This window comes from Vicugna pacos, chromosome 9, assembly GCF_048564905.1.
Source record: "Vicugna pacos chromosome 9, VicPac4, whole genome shotgun sequence".
NCBI lineage: Eukaryota > Metazoa > Chordata > Mammalia > Artiodactyla > Camelidae > Vicugna > Vicugna pacos.
In genome coordinates, this window is record NC_132995.1 from 25,310,106 (window position 1) to 25,332,075 (window position 21,970).

The window sequence follows — 21,970 nt, forward strand, 5'->3', positions numbered from 1 at the left end:
AAACAAACAACCCAATCCAAAAGTGGGCAGAGGACTTAAACAAGCAATTCTCCAATGAAGGCATCAAATGGAAAAACTGCTCAACGTCACTAAATATCAGAGAAATGTAAATCAAAACTACAATGAGGTATCACCTCACACCAGTCAGAATGGCCATCATTCAGAAGTCCATGAATGATAAATGCTGGAACGGGTATGGAGAAAAGGGAGCCCTCCTACACTGCTGGTGGGAATGTAGTTTGGTGTAGCCATTATGGAAAACTGTATGGCGATTCCTCAAAAAACTAGAAATAGACTTAACATATGATCCTGCAATCCCACTTCTGGGTATATATCTGGGGGGAACTCTAATTTGAAAGGATACATGCACCACAATGTTCACAGCAGCACTATTTACAATAGCCAATACATGGAAGCAACCTAAATGTCCATTGACAGATGACTAGATAAAGAAGTTGTGGTATACTTGTACAATGGAATACTACTCAGCCATAAAAAGAGCAAAACAATGCCAGTTGCAGCAACAGGGATGGACCTAGAGATCGTCATTCTAAGTAAGCCAGAAAGAGAAAGAAAAATACTATATGATATCACTCATGTATCACTTAAAAAAAAAGAAATTAAAAACAGGACACTATGAACTCATCTACAAAACAGAAACTGAATTGCAGACATAGTAAACAATCTTATGGTTATGAAGGAAAGGAGGTGTGAAGGGATAAATTTGGGAGTTTGAGATCACAAATGTTAGCCAGTATATATAAAAATAGATTGAAAAGTTTATTCTGTATAGCACAGGGAACTATGTTCAATATCTTATAATAACCTTTAATGAAAAAGAATATGGAAACAAATATATGTATATATATGCATGACTGGGACATTGTGCTGTACATCAGAAACTGACACATTGTAACTGACTGTACTTCAATTTAAAAAATTATGTGTGTGAAATCATTTTAAGATTAGCTCATTTAAAGGGGAGATATTAAAAGTTTTTTCTTTCCATAATCTTTAATCCTATTAACAAAGTAACCTGTTAAGACAAATTACCAGCTGTCAAACATATAATCTGAATTCTAAAACTAAAGAAGTTTAAATGAAATCCTATTTTTCGCTTTATACATTACTAATGTCCACCTCATACATTAGGGAAAGGTGGCTGCTTGTCTCTGTCAATACACTCCTGACTCTGAAATAAGGCCTTAACATCAAAAGAACAAAAATGTATTTAAACACAAAAATCCATACTTAAGCAAAAAGTCGAGCAAAATGGCTCAAACTCTTGTTTTGATAAGAATAAGAAAGCATAAAGTGAAAGTACAAATAAAATTAGTTTATTTAGAATAAAATCTTTATACTCAAAAGCTTTAATTAAATGTTAACAATTCAGTATTTTATATTTGGGCAGATATTAGAATGATGAAACCTGTCCCAAAGAAGTCTCAGAATATGTGGGCATGTTTGGAGGCAGGAGAAAGAACAATACATTAGGAAAGGGGAAGGTTTGCTTTTAAGATTGTTCAGTTACGAAGGTGCTTAACCAACTCAGTTTTTCCATTTATAAAATGAAAAGGCTAGGTTCCACATATGACATTCTGAAATTCTATCAAGAGAACACTTCCACTAAAACCAGAGTATAGTTTTCAGCAGCATGGGCTTAGGTGTTAGAAGGTTCAAATCCCTGTTATCACTTGCTCCCGGTGTGACTGTGGGCAAGTTACCATTTCTTACCCTTAGTTTTTGTATTTATAAAATGTATACAAGTACCTCAACATCTTCTTGTAAATATTAAATGATGATATATTAATATGGGTAAGAATTGAGTGTTTACTATGTTCAAAACACTATTACGTGTTTTATACTTGTACTATCTCGTTTAAACTTCATAAAACCCCTATTGTGTTATTATCCTGTACTATTTTCCCCGATTAATAGAGGAAGACACACAGATGACAAGTAGCTTGCCCATAACCGCGGAGTCAGTCAGAGGCAGAGCCAGAGCACAGCCCAGGCAGCCTGACTCCAGGGCCTGTGTTCTTCACCACTGGCCTCTGCACAGTGCTTGATACCTGCAAGCTTAGTAAATGGTGGTTACTGTTAGGATGATTAATACTCAAAGGTGTTAAATGTTGATACTACAAAGTCAAAGACAGTTGCTTCTATAAAAGCAGAGTCATCACTCCAAATAGCAGGGAAGGGCTGGAGCCACTTCGATTGTTTTGGAGTGCATGAATGAGAGTGTTACCTCCAAACAGGGTGGAAAACGGCTCCTATTAAAATGGACATTGATAAGAGCCATCAATTAGAGCTCTCCTGCAACTTCTGTCTGTACTCATCTTTCACTGAAATATGTATCTTTGAGAGATTCACCTTTAAGATCCTTTAACAATTGGTAATATTTTAAATAAATATAGGCCAGTTTAAAAGCATTAAAAAGGACAAATTTCAGAAATATGTGGACTAATTTGAAATATTCTTTTGAAAAGTAAATATGCTAGTCATGATAATTTTGAAATTTTCATCAAAAAAGTATTTTAGAAAATTATAGTCATTTGGCTATGCAATTAATTAGCTAATTAGCACTTCTCAGAAGATAAACACCTTCAATTTCCTTCACAACTGTAACTTTTGTTTGTTTGTTGCTTTTATGAGGGGGCAGTAACTAGGTTTATTTATTTATATTTAGAGGAAGTACTTGGGATTGAACCTAGGACCTCGTGCATGCAAAGCATGTGCTCTACCACTTAAGCTATACCCTCCCCTTCTTCACAACTAGCTATAATTTCTACTGAGAGTCACAAATTATTTTTATGTTATAAAATTAAGTTAGTTTCAATACAAATCACTATGTTATAGCCCTAGGTTCTTAAATGTTATCCCCATGGTAACCCAAACACAAAATCTACAAAATACATATAGAAGAAAATGAGAAGGGAATCAAAATAGCTCACTAAAAGTCAACTAAACACAAAAGAAACACAGACTTTTTTTCATGGCTTAAACTCTCCAATCAAAGGGCAGAGACTGGTAAAATGGATTTGAAAAGAAAAGGTCTAACTATTCTCTATCTACACAATGTACATTGAAAGCCACAAATAGGCAGAAAGAAGAAGAACTGAAAAAGATATTTTATGCAGATAGTGACCAAACTGATCTGGGGAGGCTACACTAATATCAGAGAAAATAAACTTTAAGTGAAAAACTGTTGCAAGAGACAAAAAAGGACATTATATATTGACAAAAGGGTCCATTCACCAAGAATATAACAAATGTAGGCATGTATGTACCAAAAAAAGAGCCCCAATATATATGAAGCAATCACTGACAGAACTGAAAGGAGAAACAGAGAGTTCTACAGTAATAGCTGGAGACATCAATATCCCACTTTCTGTAATTAATATAATATCTAGATAAAAGATTAAAAAAGAAATACAGGACCTAAACACACTAAAAACCAACTAGACCTAAGAGACATGTATAAAACACTGACCAACAATAAAAGACTATCCATTCTCTTCAAGTACACATGGAACATTTTCCAGGGTACATCATACATTAGGCCACAAAAAAGTCTCAACAAATTTAAAAATCATACAGAGTATCTTCTATGACCACAATGAAATGAAGCTAGAAATCATAGAAGCTAGAAATCAATACCAAAAGGAAACAGAAGTATTAAAAAATATGTGAAAATTAAACAATATACTTTCAAACAACCAATGGGTCAAAGAAGAATCCGGGAAATCAGAAAAAACTTAAAGAGTTGGATGAAAATAAAAACACAAATTTAAGGGGTGCAGTGAAGGCCATGCTCAGAGGTATAGCTGTAAATTTAATGCCTACATTATAAAAGAAGACAGATCTCAAATCAATAACTTAAGTATATACCTTGAGAAATTAGAAAAGAGTGAACTAAACCCAAAGTAAGAAAACGGAAGATGCCAGTAATGACTATAGTGCAGATATAGAAAATACAAAAGAGAATCAATGAAACTAAAAGTTGCTTTTTTGAAAACAGCAAAAGAATTGACAAACTTGTAGCTAGACTGACAAAAGAAAGCAAGAAGATGAAAATCACTAAGATCAGGAACGAAAGTGGGTAATTACTACTGCCTTTAGAGAAATTAAAAGCAATATAAGAAAATAGTTTGAACAATCGTATGCCAACAAATCAGATAACCTAGATGAAATGGACAAATTCCTAGAAAAACACAAATTACCTAACTGCCTCAAGAAGAAACAGAAAATCTCAACAGACCTATAACAAGTAAAAGGATTAATCAAAAACTTCCCAACTAAGAAATTTAAGGAGATGACTTCTCTGGTGAATTCGACTAATATTTAAAGAAGAATTAGCACCAAATTCTCAAACTCTTCTGAAAAAAAGACAGAAGAAGAGGGGAAACTTCCTAATTTATTCTATGAGCCCAGCATTACCGTGATACCAAAGTCAGACGAAAACATCAAGGGAAAATCACAGACCAATACTCCTTATAATAACTGACATAAAATTCCTCAACTAAATAGTGTTAAACCAAATTCAACAACATATTAAAATTATACTCTATGACTGAGTGGGGTTAACCCAAGGAATACAAAGATGACTCAAGCATAAGAAAATAGATCAGGGTAATGCATCACAGTGACAGAAGGAAGGATAAAGACCCAAATGATCATCTCACAGGACAAAGGAAAGGCATCTGACAAAACTCAACACATTTTCTTCATAAAATCTCCCACAAAACTTGGAACAGAAGAGAACTTTCTCAACATTATAAAGAGTATTTAAGAAAAATCCACAGCTAACATCATACTCAGTAATGGAAGACTGAAAACTTTCCCCCTAAGCTCAGGAACAAGACAAGGATGCTAACTTTCACCACTGCTATTCAATGTTGTACTGGAAGTTTTAGGCAGAGAAATTAGACGAAAAAAGAAATTAGTGGCATTCAAATTACAAATGAAAAAATAAAGCTACTTTTATTTGCAGAAGACATGCTCTTATACAGAGAAAACACCAAAGAATTCACAAGAAAGCTATGAGATGTAACAAATAGAGTAAATTTGTGGAGTACAAGATGAACACAGAAAAACCAGTTGTGTTTTTATATAAATACAAGGAATAATTTATGGTAATAATGACTTTTTCAGACCTGACAACAAAAGCAAATGCAACAGGGAACAAAAATAGGCAAGTGGGATCACATAAAATTAAGTAGCTTCTGTACAGCAAAGGAAATCATCAACAAAATGAAAATGCAACTAAGGAATGGAAGAAAATATCTGCAAATCATACATCTGATACAGGATTAATATCCAAAATATCTATAGAACTCCTACAACTCAATAGGAAAAAAAAAAACCATAAGCAATCTGTTAAAAAATGGGAAGAGGAGCATAAAGACATTTTTCCACAGTGATATACAAATGGCCAATGGGTACATGAAAAGGCGCTCAAGAGCACTAATAATCAGGCAAATGGGAATCAAAATCACAGTAAGATATCACTTTATACCTGTCAGAATGGCTATTATCAAAAGGAAAAGAAATAACAGGTGTTGGCAAGGATATGGAGAAAAGGGAACCCTTTTGCATTCTTGGTGGGAATGTAAAATAGTGCAGCCACTATAGAAAAACAGTACAGAGATTCTTCAAAAAATAAAATAGAAAACTACCATGGGATCCAGCAATTCTATTTCTGGGTATTTATCCAGAGAAAACGAACTCATTATCTCAAAAAGGTATCTGCAATCCTATGTTCATTTAAGCATTATTTACAATAGTCAAGACACAAAAACAACCTAAGTGTTCACTGATATATGACTGAAAAAAGAAAATGTGGTGTGTATGTGTGGGTGTGTATACATATATACATACAATAAAATGTTATTCAGCTATGAAAAAGAAGGAATTTCTCCCATTGTTGACAACATAGTTGGACCTGGAAGGCATTATGCTAAGTGAAATAAGTCACAGAAAAACAAATACCGTATGATCTCACTTATATGTGGAATTTAAAAGAAAGAGAATAGACTGCTGGTTCCAAGAGGTGGGGAATGGGTGGAATGGGTGAAGGTGGTCAAAGGGTATAAACTTCTAGTTATAAATAAGTCTTGGGGATGTAATGTACATCAATGATAACTATAGTTAATGATACTGTATAGTATATTTGAAAGTTGTTTACAGAGTAGATTGTACAAGTTCTTATCACAGGAGAAAACTGTAATTATGTGTGGTGATAAATGTTAACTAAAGTTATTGCTGTAACCATTTCACAATAGATACATATATCACCCCAAACTGATACAATGTTATATATCAATTATATCTCAATTAAAACAAAAAAAACTTCCACAATACAGTACTGCCATAAGGATAGACACACAGACCAATGGAATAGAATTGAGAGTACAGAAATAAACAAATACATCTATGGACAACTGACAAGGATGCCAAGTTCATTTGATGAGGAAATAATAGTCTCTTCAATAGACAGTGCTGGGGCAACTGGATTTCCATATGCAAAAAAATCAAGTGGATCCCTAACTCACACCATGTACAAAAATTAACTACAACTGAATTAACCGAAATATAAGAGCTAAAACTACAAAACTCTTAGTAGAAAACATAAGGGAAAACAGTCATGACCTTGGATTTGGTAATAGGTTTTTATAATTGACAATAAAAATAGAAGGAAGAAAAAAATATAAATTGGACTTTACTAAAATTAAAATCTTTTACCCAGAAGGAAGAGAGAGAGAGAAACGGCCTGAGAAAATATATGAAGAAACAATAGCTGAAAACTCTAACTTGGGAAATAGTCACCCAAGTCCAGGAAGTGCAGAGAGTCCCAGATAGAAGAGGAATGCACCTAGATAGAGTATAATTAAAATGACAAAAGTTAAAGGTAAAGAGAGAATATTAAAAGCTATAAGGGAAAAGCAACAAATAACATATAAGGGCACTCCCATAAGACTATCGGTATATTTAAAGCGATGAAAGGGAAGAATGTACAAAAAAGAGTACTCTGCCCAGGAAGGCTCTCAATCTAATTTGATGGAGAAATCAAAAGGTTTACAGACAAGTAAAAGCTAAAAGATACTCAGCGCCTCCAAAATAGCTTTACAATAAATACTAAAGGAACTTCTCTAGGTAGAAAAGAGAAGGCCACAACTAGAAATAAGAAAACTACAAAATGAAAAAGCTTACTGGTAAAGGCAAATGTACAGTAAAGGTAGGAAAGTATCCACACACAAACTAGGAGGAAGGTTAAAAGACAAAAGTAGTAAGGTCATCTGTATCCACAATAAACAGCTAAGGGGTACACAAAATAATTAAATGTAAGACACATTATCAAAAACAGTAATCGTGAAGGGAGGAGAGTACAAATGCAGGGCACTTAAAATACATTTGATATCAAGAGATCAGCAACATAATGCAAATACACACACACATATATAGACTGTTATGCTAAAACCTCATAGTAACAGCAAACCAAAAATCTATAACAGATATACACACAAAAAATAAAAAGCACAAACATAACACTAAAAATAGTCACCAAATCATGAGAAGAAAATAAAAGTAGAAAAGGAAAAAAAAGGCCTGCAAAAACAAATCCAAAACAATTAACAAAATACAAATAAGAACATACAATAATGCCATTTGCAGCAACATGGATGGATCTAGATACTGTCATTCTAAGTGAAGTCAGAAAGTGAAAGGAAAATACCATATGATATCACTCATATGTGGAATCTAAAAAAATAGAAAAAAAAAAGACACTATGAACTCATCCACAAAACAAACAGACTCACAGACATAGTACACAATCTTATGGTTATCGGGGAAAGAGGGTGGGAAGGGATAAATTTGGGAGTTTGAGATTTACAAATGTTAACTACTATATATAAAAATAGGTTAAAAAAAGTTTATGCTCTATAGCACAGGAAACTATGTTCAGTATCTTGTAATAACTTTCAATGAAAAAGAATATGAAAATGAATGTATGTATGTATATGCATGACCGAGACACTGTGCTGTACACCAGAAACTGATGCACTGTAACTGATGGTACTTCAATTAACAAAAAATTAGGTGGGATTACTAAAAAACAAAATAAAGAAAGAAAAGAACATAATATACATATTAATAATTACCTTAAATGTAAACAGACTAAATGCTCCAAATAAAAAATACAGACTGGCTGAATGGATACAAAATCAAGACTCATACTTGCTGCCTACAAGAGACTCACTTCATATCTGGAGACACATACAGACTGAAAGTGAGGGGATGGATAAAGGTATTCCATGCAAATGGAAGTCAAAAGAAAGCTGGAGTAGCAATACTTATGTTAGACAAAACAGGCTTTAAAATAAAGACTGTTACAAGAGACAAAGAACATTACATAATGATCAAGGGATCAACAACATCAAGGAATCCAAGAAGATGATACAACAATTGTAAATATATATGTACCCAACATAGGAGCACCTCTGTATTAACAGATACAAACTACTATATATAAAGTAGATAAACAACAAGGACCTACTGTATAGAACAGGGAACTATACTCAATATATCGTTATAACCTACAACAGGAAAGAATCTGAAGAAGAATATGTATGTATATGTGTACCTGAATTAACCTGTTGTACAACTGAAACTAACATATTGTAAATCAAGTATACGTCAACAAAAATAAAATTAAAAAAATACAAATCAAATCACAAGTCTGTTTTGCATCAAAGGACATCATCAAGTGAAAATGTAACAGACGGAATGGGAGAAAATATCTGCAAGTCATATATATTTAAATACACATTTAAATATTCATATAAAGGGTTTAACATAAAGAATATATAATGAACTTCAACAATTCAACAATTCAAGAATAAAGAGACAACCCAATGAGAAAAATAGGACTCAAATTGACATTTCTCAAAGAAGGTTACAAATGGCCTAGAAGCACATGAAAAGTTGCTCAACATCATTAGTCACTAGAGAAATGCAAATGAAAACCACAATGACATACTACTTCATATCTCCTAGGAAAGGAATAGTAATAATAATAATAATAATGGAAAATAACAAAAGTGCTGGCAATGATGCTGAGAAACTGGAACATTTGGGCACTACTGATAGGAATGTAAAATGATATGGAAAAGTTTTTGGTTCCTCAAAAAGCTGACCCATCAGTTCCACTTCTAGGTATCCACTTAAAAGAACTGAAAGCAGGGCCTCAAACAGATGTTTGTATGCCAGTCTTCATTTTGGAATTATTCCTGACAGCTAAAAGGTGAAAACAACTTGAGTATATCAACAGATGAATGGATAATCAAAAGAGATAAATTTATTTTGATACTTGCTAGAATCTGGATGAACCTTAAAAACATTATGCCAATAAACCAGATACCAAAGGACAAATACTATATGATTCCACTTACATGAAGTATCTAGAATAGGCAAATTCATTGAGATGGAAAGTAGATAAGAGCTTATTAAGGCCTGGGAAAGAGGAGGAACGAGGAATAATGGCTTAAATAATTATGTAGTTTCTGCGTGGGTTGATGAAAAGTTTTGCAAATAGGTAGCGGAGATGGTTGCATAACAGAGTGAAGGTAATTTATGCCGCTAAACTGTACACTGGCTAGATTAGGAGTTTGAGATTAACAGATACACATTATTATATGTAAAACAGATAAACAAGAAGGACCTACTGTATAGCACAAGGAACTATATAATTCTTATAATGAGCTGTAACGTAAAAGAATCTGAAAAAAAATATATGTATGTATGTGTATAACTGAATCGCTTTGCTGTACACCTGAAACTAACACTGTAAATCGACTACACCTCAATAAAAAGTAATAATTAAAAAAATTGTTAAAGTGTCAAATTGTACCTTGTATGTATTTTAAACACAACTGGAAAAAAAGTGTATTAGTGGTTGTTTGGGGCTGGGTTGTCTAGGAGTACACATATGGGCATGAGGGAACTTTTTGGGTTAATGGAAGTACTCCAAAATTGGGATTGTGGTCATGGTTACACAAGTTTCCCACAGTCTATTAAAGCTTGCTGAACTCTACACTTACAATATGAATTCTACACTTAAAATGGGAGCATTCTGTGTTATGCAAATTATACCTCAATAAAATTAAAAATTTAAAAGCAGACTCCTTTCAAAGGAATTATTTATTAAACGTTTACTAAGCATTTACTATGTGCCAGCCACTACTCTAGACATTGAAATATAAATGTGAAAAGTCATGCTCTCTCTCTCTCTGAGGAACTCCTAGGTAAGTGAGGGAAACAGAAGTTAAAAAAAAATTCATTACAACAGAGTATGGTAAGCGCTAAAATAAAACAGGAACAGCAGGAAGAAGAAGGAATTATAAGCCACTCTAACTTGAAACTCTGACATAATCATCTAATCAATCAAGTAAGCAGTTTATCCATCCAGCAATTTGCCAGGTACTGTGGATAATGTTCTTAAAAATAACTATTACTTAAACCCTGAAAGATGATTAGGAATTAGGTGGGTGAAAAGAGGTGGAAGGAGATTCTAGGCAAAGGGAATCCCACATACTAAGGCCTGGAAGTGAAATAGAAAAAGGAGTATGATATATTTAGATAACTGTACATAGACCAGCATGTCTGCGAAGTCTCGTTATAGATAAGTAAACAGAAGCTGGATCTAAAAGGACCTGGTGTACACAACAAAGATTGGACCTTACCCTAAGGGCACAGGGAGCTACTAAAGGATTTTAAGATTTCAGATTCATTTTGTGCAGAAGTAGCACTCCAGAGTGCAGAATGATTTGGAGAGGTACAAATTGGAACATCTGTAATCTTTCAGTAAGTTAGGAGAGAGACGAGTTAAAGACGTAACCATAGGAAAGGACAGTTTTAAGAGGTATGAAGGAGATAAGACCCCATGGGGTTTGGTGGTTTGAGAAGCACAGGGAGAAGTGAACAGGAAGAGGAATTGTAGGTAGATGTTCTGGGAGCAGCAGAGGGAAAAAAGCTCTAGAGAAGGATTTGGAACTCCTTCTCTCTCTTGTATCTTTAAAGAATATGCCGAATAAAGAGGACATTAAACTATGAATAGATGGTCTAAAATATTATTATTATTGCACCTCATGTTTATTCAGCATGTACTGTGTGCAAGGCACTAAAGAACCTGCAATACCATTTTATTTTATGTTTACCACAACCTAGCTATGATCTCATATTATACATGAGGAAATAGTAAAAGAGTTTGAGTAACTTACCTGGAACTGAAATTTGAATCTAAATCTATGTGATTCTAAAGCCTATGACAAATATTTAATAGCAAAAGAGTACTAACTGCTATAGGTGATTTCTAATAGATTGAAAATAAAAAATATATTATACTTACTCTCTAAGCCCTCAACCACTTTTACTAGGTTGATGACTGATTTCAAAAAGTGTCTTTGTACCTTCTATTAAATTTACGGTCTCTGCTTTCTCCATTTTTTATCATAAAATGTTTTAAAACTGGTAACTTATGTTAAAAAGATTGTAGGAAATACGAGAAGTAGGAGATCAGATATAAGCAGATCTTTCAAATGAAGACTACTATTTCAAAGGAGGATAGAAAAAGAAATCATTTGTATAATATGAAGGAAAAATTGTTGATTTAACAAATATGAACCAGGAGAGGACATAAAGAATTTTTATACAGTTATTAGTGAATGTTTAAGAAAGAGTGTGTTTACATAAATTTAGAGAGATCCTGGTCTCAAATAATGAGTCACAATTTAGAAGTGAGTCAGAGTTGTGAAAACTGAAAATTACAGATATATGGCTGCAAAACTGTAAACATCTAAAGTAGGGGGAAAAGTCAAAATCAAAGATAATTCAAAGAGCTTATTTCTAGAAAATGGCCTTCTACACATACTCAGAAAGTTAACTGTAGAATGACTTCATACTAATAAAAAACTATAAATTTATTATACTTGATAGATATTCTGAAAAGCTGTCTGAATTCAAGAGATACTACTGTATAGTGAATTTTGTATCAAAGTCACCAGTGCTTGGTTTTGATTTTTTCCCTGAAATCCAAAAGCATTATATATTCTAGAATTACTGATATATATATAATCAAAATTTCAAGATGAATAATGACTTGGGAGAATGGTCAGATAGTATAAAAATTCTAAAAATAATAAAGGAAAATGCCAACAGAAAATGTAGGGAGCAGAAGGAAAAAATTCACCATCAGCATATTATCTGGTTTAAAGAAACTGAAACAATGCTTACCAGGAGGTGACCACTGAAGACCATCAACAAGGATACTCACGCATTTTAAGATCTAATGCAAAAGAAAGGGATGTCTCACAGCTTCCGAGACAGAGCCAAGGATCACGTGCTAGCTGGGCTGCTTCTTAGTTTTATGCCCTTGGGCAAGTATCTTAACATCTGAACCCCTGTCACCAAATCTGTATAATGAGGATAAATAATACTGCTCCCCTCAGAGAGGTTTGGTAGGATTAACCAAGATAAATGTAAAACACTTCCTGTAAAAGAATTCCTGCTAAATAATAAGTACTGTTAAGTACTATGAAAAAAAAGTAAACAAATCTTTGAAAAATACTGAACTCCTAAATCCTTACTGTCACTGATTAACAAAAACTTGCGACTTTCCTACTGATGAAATTAAGAAAACATTAGTCATGTGGGGTATAATGACAGGCAAGGGCAGGTTAGGTACAGAAACTATCCATTTGTCTTTATGTGTAACAGAGAATAAAAGGGTACTGACCTGCTACTGTGGAACAGAACAGGAAAATGGACTTGCTTTGTGAGAGCAGCTAAGGAAATGGATTGCTCTGGACAAGAAATAAGTAGCAAAGGGCACTTTCATCTACCCATTCACCATCTGTCCATCATCTACCTATCCCTGAGACCCATCACTCAACTCTTTAGCAGGTAAAGGTTAAGCAGAGGGAGCTGTATACCTACTTACATCCTAGAAGCACATCTCTGCTTTTGCTTAGCAATGAATGGGGCATTTGCACAGAATGAAAATGCAGAGTTGCAAAGAAAATAGGGTTGAAAAGGAAGCCTGAGTGATTTAAAAATGGAGCAGGACATTTAGAAAAGGGATCTCCGTAATTCATTCTCATACTCTGAGACTGCATTCTCTACACTGCTCTGACTGACAGTAGGGTATTCCTCTCTGGTGTAATGTACCAGGGAGAAATAAATTTCACCATCTTTTCAGTCTTACCCAGACTGTATGTAACTGGAAGGTCTAAGAATAGGCAAAATCTGCAATGATCATTTTCCTAGTACTGTGGCAATCAACCAACAAAGAGATAAATGCATGGTGAAGTTCATGGGGCAGACATATGGGCTGCTCCGGTTATCACAGATCTATTCCATTAGGGCAGGCTTAGATAGATGAGTGTCCCAATTAAGTTGCAGGTTATATTAGATAAAGTATTAAAAATATCATCTGTCAAATGACAAAATAGCAATGTAATAATGTAAAATATATTATCCTATAGAATTTTAAAATACTTTAAATTTAATATTCAAAGAAATGATTATGCAATCATAATACCATGCACCATCAAAAAACTAAAACAACAATGTAGCTTTGAGCATATAATATGTCAGAGAGATAGCTTTACTTAAAAAACCCTCTTAGCTAGAAAGGCAAGAGTCTATCATATACAAACTTGTATGTAAAAACTTCATGGATGTAGGGTCCTAGTTTTGACTCACGCTTGTAATCTTAAAAGAAAGCAATACGGCCCGGTCTGCTTTAAATGCTGAGTATGTATAAAATCAAGACTCTGAAGTAGCAATTTTATAACTTGTATATAAATTACCACTTCCAATCAAAAAGCATTCAAAATATTTTTCAAAATCACATCTGGCATCCGTGACTCACCAAGATAGATGTTTCACAGTCTTTGCTAGGAGTAAAAACTCCGGGAGTCATCACTTTCACTATGGCAACCATTGCAGTGCAGTCGCCAGTGATACGGAATGGAAAGGAAACACTAACGAAATGGACTTGTGTTAGGAGAATAGTCTAAGAATGTCTGTTCACTTAACATGCCTTACGGCAATGTATGCATATAAAATATTTCAGTATTACCAAGAATTTATAATAGTATTGTCTTTCTTTGGTGGGACAGGGCAGGTAGGCTGAGTGTGACAAAAGTCCAGCAGCAGGTTAGAGAGAGAACTGTTTAAATTGGTTGCTTTTACTTTGCTCGTGTCAGAACAAACTGGCACATTTGACTGTCCTTTATGATTGGATTACTACATTCTGTTGATTCTTATTTTGTATTGGCTTTATTCCTTTGATAACTATGTAAGTTTAAAAAGCTAAAGATCTAATCTGTTCTTAGAAACAATCATTAGTACATATATGTAAACTAAAGAAATGTGCAGTATACTGTATATATGTATTTACATGCAATATAATCTGTATGTGCAGTTGAACTGCAATAATTCTACCTAATAAAACTGAAAAAGGAGAAAAAAAAAGTTTGGGGTTAGCAGATACAAACTACTATATATGAAATAAACCACAAGGTCCTACTATATAAAAAAATTAAATAAAAAAGTAAAGTTAAACAAAATCTCCTGGTCTGATGGGATATGCAGAAGGTAATGCTTCTTGGACATGGAATAGGAATTCAGAGGAGGAGTATTAGAATTTCTGAGATGCCTGAGATTTTTATATCAAAAGAAAGGCAGATTTAAACAGTTCTGAAATGCTGGATTTTCTAAGGATGGAAACCAGGCAGGAGACAAGAGTGTGAGCTGAACTACATCAATAATTAGAGGGGCAGATGTGAAAAACTCTGCAAAGAAAGAATCAGTAAGTGTGGTGATTGGTTTGACTCTAGAACAGAGTTAAAAAAAAAAAAAACCCCAGAATGACTAAAAAAATTACTCTTTTCTCTACTATTCTTCATAAGGATAGGTAATCAGGAGAGAAAGCTGGTTTGAATATTAAGATCCTTTAGAGTCATTATATTAATAATGTTAGTAAGACAATAAAGCTGGAATATTTATGAAATGTAAGTTTAGGAATAAAACCAAAGCAAGTTTGAAAGTCCTCCAAGAGCTAAGAGGTTAAGATCTGCATGAGCCCTCTAAGGAAGAGAGTGCAAAGGGTGTTTGACAGAGGTTGATAAGGAAGGAGAAAAAGGAGCACTAAAAGGGGGTCAGAGACTGTTGACAATATTAAAATGTGATACAAGAGGATAACCAAGAAAAGACCTTTGGATTTACAGGTTAGCAGGGCACTGGTAGCCCAAAAGGTATCATTTACAGAGCTCTGTAGCAGTTCCTGAGCCATAGAAATTAGCTACCGCATAGTGGCTGCTGCTGGTTATTAGCTGGGCCCTGGCCTCGTGTTTGGGAGATCTGCAACTCATAAATGCCTTTAACAGTTAAGCAGTCATCCTCTAGAAAATGTGTTTTGTGTCTTACCCTACTGTATTACCCTTTTAAACTGTATGTTTAGAGCTGAATCTTTTTCTAGGTAGGCTCAGACTATCAAGGTATAGAATTGCTATAAATAAAGTAGTATTTCTTTACAGGAGAAAAGTCAAAAAAGATAAGAAAAATATAGATATATTTCTTCTATCAAAAAATACATACAATCAGACTTAGAGAAAACATTAATTTGTGTGCAATGCCAGATGTAGCCGACTGAACATCAATAGAAAGCTGTAAAACTCAAGGGAAAACAGAAACCTTAACAGAATGTCAGCATTTTCTATAGACTGAATCATATTTTAAAAATTCATAACACATAAATTTATATATCCAAATCTGATGCTAACTCTTACGTATCAGATCATCCTAAAGAGATCACACTTTATTCTTCAAGTAAAGGAGAAATACAGGGGTGTAGGTGAAGCCTGGAAATTGTTAACCAGGCGTAAACAATCCTGTAAGAAATAAAGAAGCTAGTGCAATACTAGAATAGGCATCTCTTAAATCTGTAATAGTTCTGAAGACACTCAAGTTATTTTCAGATAGAGGAAGTTAATATGACTAGGTCAGAGACACAGGGAGACTTTCAAAGACAAAAATAATCTTACCAAAGTCTGCAAATGCTGACTGTCCAACCACCACCATATTTCGAGGTTTTTCAAATATGGTACTGAGAGAGAAATTTCCATCCTGTTAAAGGCAGAAAATTTTGGATTAGATCACCATAATCCATTCATTTGTCAAGTGTGAAACTTTTTAATTAAAGCAGGGGAATAAATAATGTAAGGCTTCTGTTGTACTACAAAAATATTGTTTTCAGTTCCACTTTTAACATAAAACAAAAGAAACTGTTATGTGTTGATGAAGATGTGCAGCGGGAGTGCTTTCTTTGCTGTCAATTCAGGTTATGATATCCTTTGCTAAATCATGACCATGATTTCAGACAGAATGAGTGTCTTCTACTTCCAAGTACCGTGGAAGGTTTTGGGAATATAAAGAAGTATAAAAAAATAGTTCCTACCCTTCAAAGAACTTACAGGCCAGCTGGAAGATAAGTCAGGAAAATAGAGTTTCTGAAGTTAACATACAAGTGGTACAAGTAAGTAGGAAAGATGCTATGTTTTACAGATTTCAAGGGAAGAAGATTCTGCTGGGGTACAATTAAGAAAAGATATTCAAATGAGATGAGAATGACATCCATCCTTAAATGGCCCATTCATCATCAACCTAGGTTTATGTATCAGAAAGGGAGCAAAAAAGTACAATAGCTGCCATGTACTAACTAGAGGCAGCTAAGCTAAACAAAAAAAGAGAACCCACTAGAGACCCTTTGCTGTAGTTACTCTTTCCAGAACGGAGCATCTGTCTGACTTACAAAAACAATATGCATTTCTTTAAATTACTGCCTTTCCTTTCTATAATTTTAGATTACTACCCAAGAAAGATAAAACAAAATATTATATTTGGGTTTCGAGCTCTAAGTTTTACGTAGAGCTCTCATCTTGATTTCTCTACTTACTATTTGATAAACTGAACCTGATTCCTATAAACTTTATATAAGATACCTATATATTTTAAAATATTTTAAAATTTTAAAACATTTTCCTTCTTTGTTCCTGTAGGGATACTGCAGATCTGCAAATTACTTTTCTAAGAAATCATTTCTAATCTTTACAGAGAAAGGCACTGCTACATTGAAAGGATGAAGACTAAATGCTTGAGGATCATAAGATCTGTCTTGTGACAGGCAATTTTCCAACCATTTTAACACTCCAATATCCACCTACAGAAAGAAACATGTTTCTCCTACCATTACTAATGTATCTGATACACTTTTTGAATGATTTTTCTGTGTCTTATCTAAGACAATTATTTACAATAAGTGTTTTAAGACTGGAATCTTACTGAGGACCTAAAATTATACCTCCTAGAGATGTATCAAAGTTGCTACATTTCTGACTGAAGTATCAAGTGCCTTTTCATTTTAGAAAGATCACAGCATTGGGTACAGAACGGACATAATGTTTCTTAAATGAATGGAAAAATCTCTCCAAAAATACATCAGACTCATATAGCATAAAGTTGGACAGTAACTTATTGTACTGACTCAGGTGAATGAATTACCCCAGTGAAGTTATGTTAAACTTAATAAAATGTATTTAGAAATGTTCCCAGATCCAGGCATACTTTGGAGATACTGCAGATTTGGGCCCAGATCACCTTGATAAAGTGAGTATTGCAATAAAATGAGTCAAATACTCTGGTTTCCCAGTATATACGAAAGTTATGTTTACACTATACTGTAGTCTATCTAGTGTGCAATAGCATTATGTGCAAAAAAAAGTACATACTTTAATTAAAAAATATTTTACTGCTAAAAAAAAATGCTATCATCTCAACCCTTTAGCAAGTTGTAATCGTTTTCTAATAGTAACATCAAAGATCAATGATCAAAGATTGTCATAATAAATATAGTAATAAGGAAAAAAGTTTGAAATATTGTGAGAATTACCAAAATGTGACAGAGAAGACATGAAGTGACCAAATGGAAAAATGGCGCTGATAATATTTGCTTGACACAGGGCTGCCACAAACCTTCAATTTGTAAAAAAATAAAAAGCATTATCTGTGAAGTGTAATAAAGCGATGCACAGTAAGACAAGGTATGCCTGTAAAATCTCATGATGCATCTCCCTCAAGAAACAGTGAGTATCCCCAGGTGACAGCCTCCCATGTCAAAGATGCCACATTCACCATGAACCTCAACATACGAAGAACAATACCTTCTCCTAACAGCTAGAAAAAGAGAATCGTATATTCTTGCTACAGGGAGAGCATGCAGAATACATTATGTATGTGACATAATTGGGGGAAAAGATAATTACTTTATTGAATTAACCTTTCCATCATTATCAATACTCGTCCTTTTACTCCACTTGGCAGTACAAACCTATATAACTTTGTTACCATTCAGATTAGTGTCATGAACACATTTAGTATTTGATAAAAATGATTCAATAAACTTCATCACTGTTATTACTCTTATTAGGTAACACATTTTACAGTGATGCATGACTACATTTATTTTCAAAGATGCAGCTGCTATGTACCTATTTAATGTAGGCAAGACAAACATGATCAATACTTTTATACTGAGACAACAGAGTAGTCTGGTAGAAACGGCAGTAGACATGCAGTTAGATGGCATGGGTTCCAGTCCTGCTTTCACTGATAAGTCGTATCACTTTGGAACAGCCACTTACTGCACTGGGTCTCAGTTCTTTACCTGTTAGGGAGGGGATAAATGTACTGTCTACTTGCAGGGTTCTAGAGAGGATCAATGGAATGATAGATTAGGAAGTGTTCTACAAAATGTAAGGTTAACGGGCACTTACAAGATATTTTTATAATGGCAGTCCTGTGCTTATGAGCTGTAAGTATTTTTTTCATGGGCTGCTATTTGAGACTCACTGACTCCACTCTGTCCCATTCTTTACCATGTTGTTCTTACTGGCCTTCAGTGCAGTCCTGCAATCCCAAATTGGGCCAACTCGCTAGGGGTTCTGCTACAGCTATGTCCTTTACCTTTTCTTTCAACTACTTGGTTTCTGGAATGATTATGCAATGACTTAAGGGTACAAGTTTTAGAGACAGATTTCTTAGCTCAACTCCAGCTCCACTGTTTGCTAGCCTTGAGGTCTGAATAAGTTAGTTCTAATGTAAGCATCCATTTACTTATCTCTAAAATGAATTTTTACAAGGTTTTTGTGAGGACTGGTAAAATAATCCACATAAATGTACTTATTAGCACAGCATATGGACAAATATGTACTTAGTTAACTGACTACTAATAAGTGGGAATACTAGTAGTAATACTGTTATTTTTGCTACCCACCACTGAAGCAGCTAACACACTGTCATTGACAGGTGAGACCATCAGTCATTTTCTGCTTGAATTCTAACACAAGTGCTATGTTTTAACAATATCTTTTCATGGATGACTACCTATGCTTTGGCTTGCAGATTTCAATATTTAATGTTAAAATTGTCATATTTATAAGGTTAAAGAATGATCAGGAAGCAACATATGATGACTATCAAGTGTCTCCCTCTTTATTCACCTAAAGCAATGGTTCTCGACTGGAGGTGATTTTGCTCTTGAGAGGACACTGGGAAATGTCTGGAGACATTTTTGATTGTTACCACTGGGAGGTGGCTACCAGCATCTAAGTGAGTAGTGGCCAGGGATATTGCTAAACAATCTAGAACGCACAGGACAGACATCCACAATAAAGCATCATCTGGCCTAAAATGGCAATAAATGCCAACACTGAAAAGTTTCTAACATAAACTGTGGTGGGTGTTGTCCAAGCATCTGGCTTTGCCATTCTTCTCTTAACTCTTTCTCTTCATGATTCTTACCTACTTTTTCCACTGAGTTCTAATCATTTCCTTGATAAATCTCTTACACAAAATAATTTTTTTCCTGCCCCAAATTAGATACTTCTTGTGTCTTCTCTGTTACTGGTCACCACCATAAAACACATGTTACCCTTGCATTAATGGTCACCCTGTCTTCTCATAGCTATCCCTTCTTGTCCATTCCCAACATTTTACTCCTTTAATCAACCACCTCACTCTCAGGTAAATTCCACCTATCTCCCCACCTCCAGATTTCCCATGCTAATCTATCTGATATGTAGTAGCCAGATTAATTGCAATCATGAAGGCTGTATTTACCTCACTCTCAGTCCTAAAATCTTCAGGAATTAAGCTTCTCAGTAAATTTTTAAAAGATCATCAAAGTACTCAGTTTAGGAGTCAAGGCCTTTGCTGATCTGTCTAAACTAATTCTTCTAATCTTACCTTCTAGTAACTTGAAATATTCTAGCCCAAACCAGCCGCTTTCTATTCTCTGAATATGTCCTGTGTTTCCTGTGCATGTCCTTGCTCACCCTTTCCTTTTTTCTTACTTCTAACCACTAAAATCCTGCTCATCTCTGCCAGCCATTTCAAATACCACATCTTTCTGGAAGCCTTCCCTGATGATCCTGGGCAAACCAAATGGAAGCAACTGCTTTGACTTTCTAACTCCCTGCAGCATGAGGTTTGGACCTCACATCATACCAGTCATAGCTGCTACACTCACATCTTAGCCTTCTTCCCGGTCTTCTGTTCACTTCTGACCTCCCAGAGCCTCTACCATGCAGCTGTGCCTACAACTGACACTCTGAAAAGATTTCTGGCAGCATATATCCTTTTATTAGCTAATATGGTTTTACAGGGTTTGGGTTGTTTTTGTTTTTTTGTCAATTAGTGTGTTACTGCAGACTGTTTGCCTAATCGCTAATTAAAAATGATCCTTTTACAAAACCTGCAGTTTATCTGAACTAGTTAATTTTGAGTCTATATTCTTAATTTGTACTAATGACTTCTATTTTATTGTTAACATAAGAACCTTATTGACACAGCTTTTTTACAGCAAGAAAATCCCTTAGTCACTACTGTCCAATAGTCAATTTTTAATTATCTTTAAAGAAAATACTAATAAAGGGAAAAAAGACCTAGTCTCTTCATGAAGAAGGTTCTCTTATTGAGTTGCTTCACTTTATTACCTTTAAATCAGCCTGGGCTGAGAGTACATAATATACTTATAAGTATTCCATAATTATATATATATAAATATGTATATATATATATTATATTTATTTGTAATAAGGCTTTTCTCCCCCAGATGGATACTAATCAATCAAATGACTGATTTTCTCATTTTCTAACACCTCAAGATTCACTTGAAATATTGTCTTCAGGGACACCTGAAAAATAAATATCCTCCACTAGTGGAAGATTTCATTTATAGTCATCATTAATATAACCACCATACTTCTATCATCAGAAAAATAATCACAACTACATTTTAAAAAATGTAGTACACTAAACAAAGATAAATCTTTCTGGTTTAGATGTCTTTCTTCCTTTTCCTTGCCTTATTAAAAAAAAAAAAAAAAAGACCAAACTGCTTAGTTTGGAAGTAGGTAGTATTTAAAAGCCCTAATCTTTTTAAAATAAAGCTCTTCTCTTCATTCTAGTTTCCTTCCATGCAGAAATCTGGGTCATGATCATGCTATGAGAGATGGCTGATAATCAATCTCCTTCCACAGACTTGTGCTTCACACTTTTTAAGATCTGCTTAATTTTCATCAGTATTTTAACAAAAATCTACAAAATGTTACCGGTTTAATTTGGATTGAATAAAAAACAATTAAGAATAAAGAGATGGGAAATCAAGTGATCTAAAACTAAAATTTGGTTAAGTGTCTACTGTGTGCCAGGCACTTTACACAGTGTTTCATTTAATCTTCACAAACATTCTATGAAGCAGATACTCTTAAACCCATTTTCCATATGAGGAAAGTGAGGTTTCATACTTGACTGTTACCTGATGAATGTCACTCAGGTGGCCAATTTGGCC

The 21,970-nt window shown here is 34.2% G+C and overlaps 1 protein-coding gene across 1 annotated transcript in view; it reads right to left on the reverse strand.

The window, feature by feature from the left end:
- ITFG1 (integrin alpha FG-GAP repeat containing 1) overlaps positions 1-21,970 on the reverse strand; it is a 204,988-nt gene that overhangs the window by 111,796 nt on the left and 71,222 nt on the right. The window contains exon 8 of the mRNA XM_006207867.3: positions 16,107-16,188. Coding sequence (XP_006207929.2) covers positions 16,107-16,188 — 82 coding nt within the window. The remainder of the gene's footprint in view (positions 1-16,106; positions 16,189-21,970) is intronic.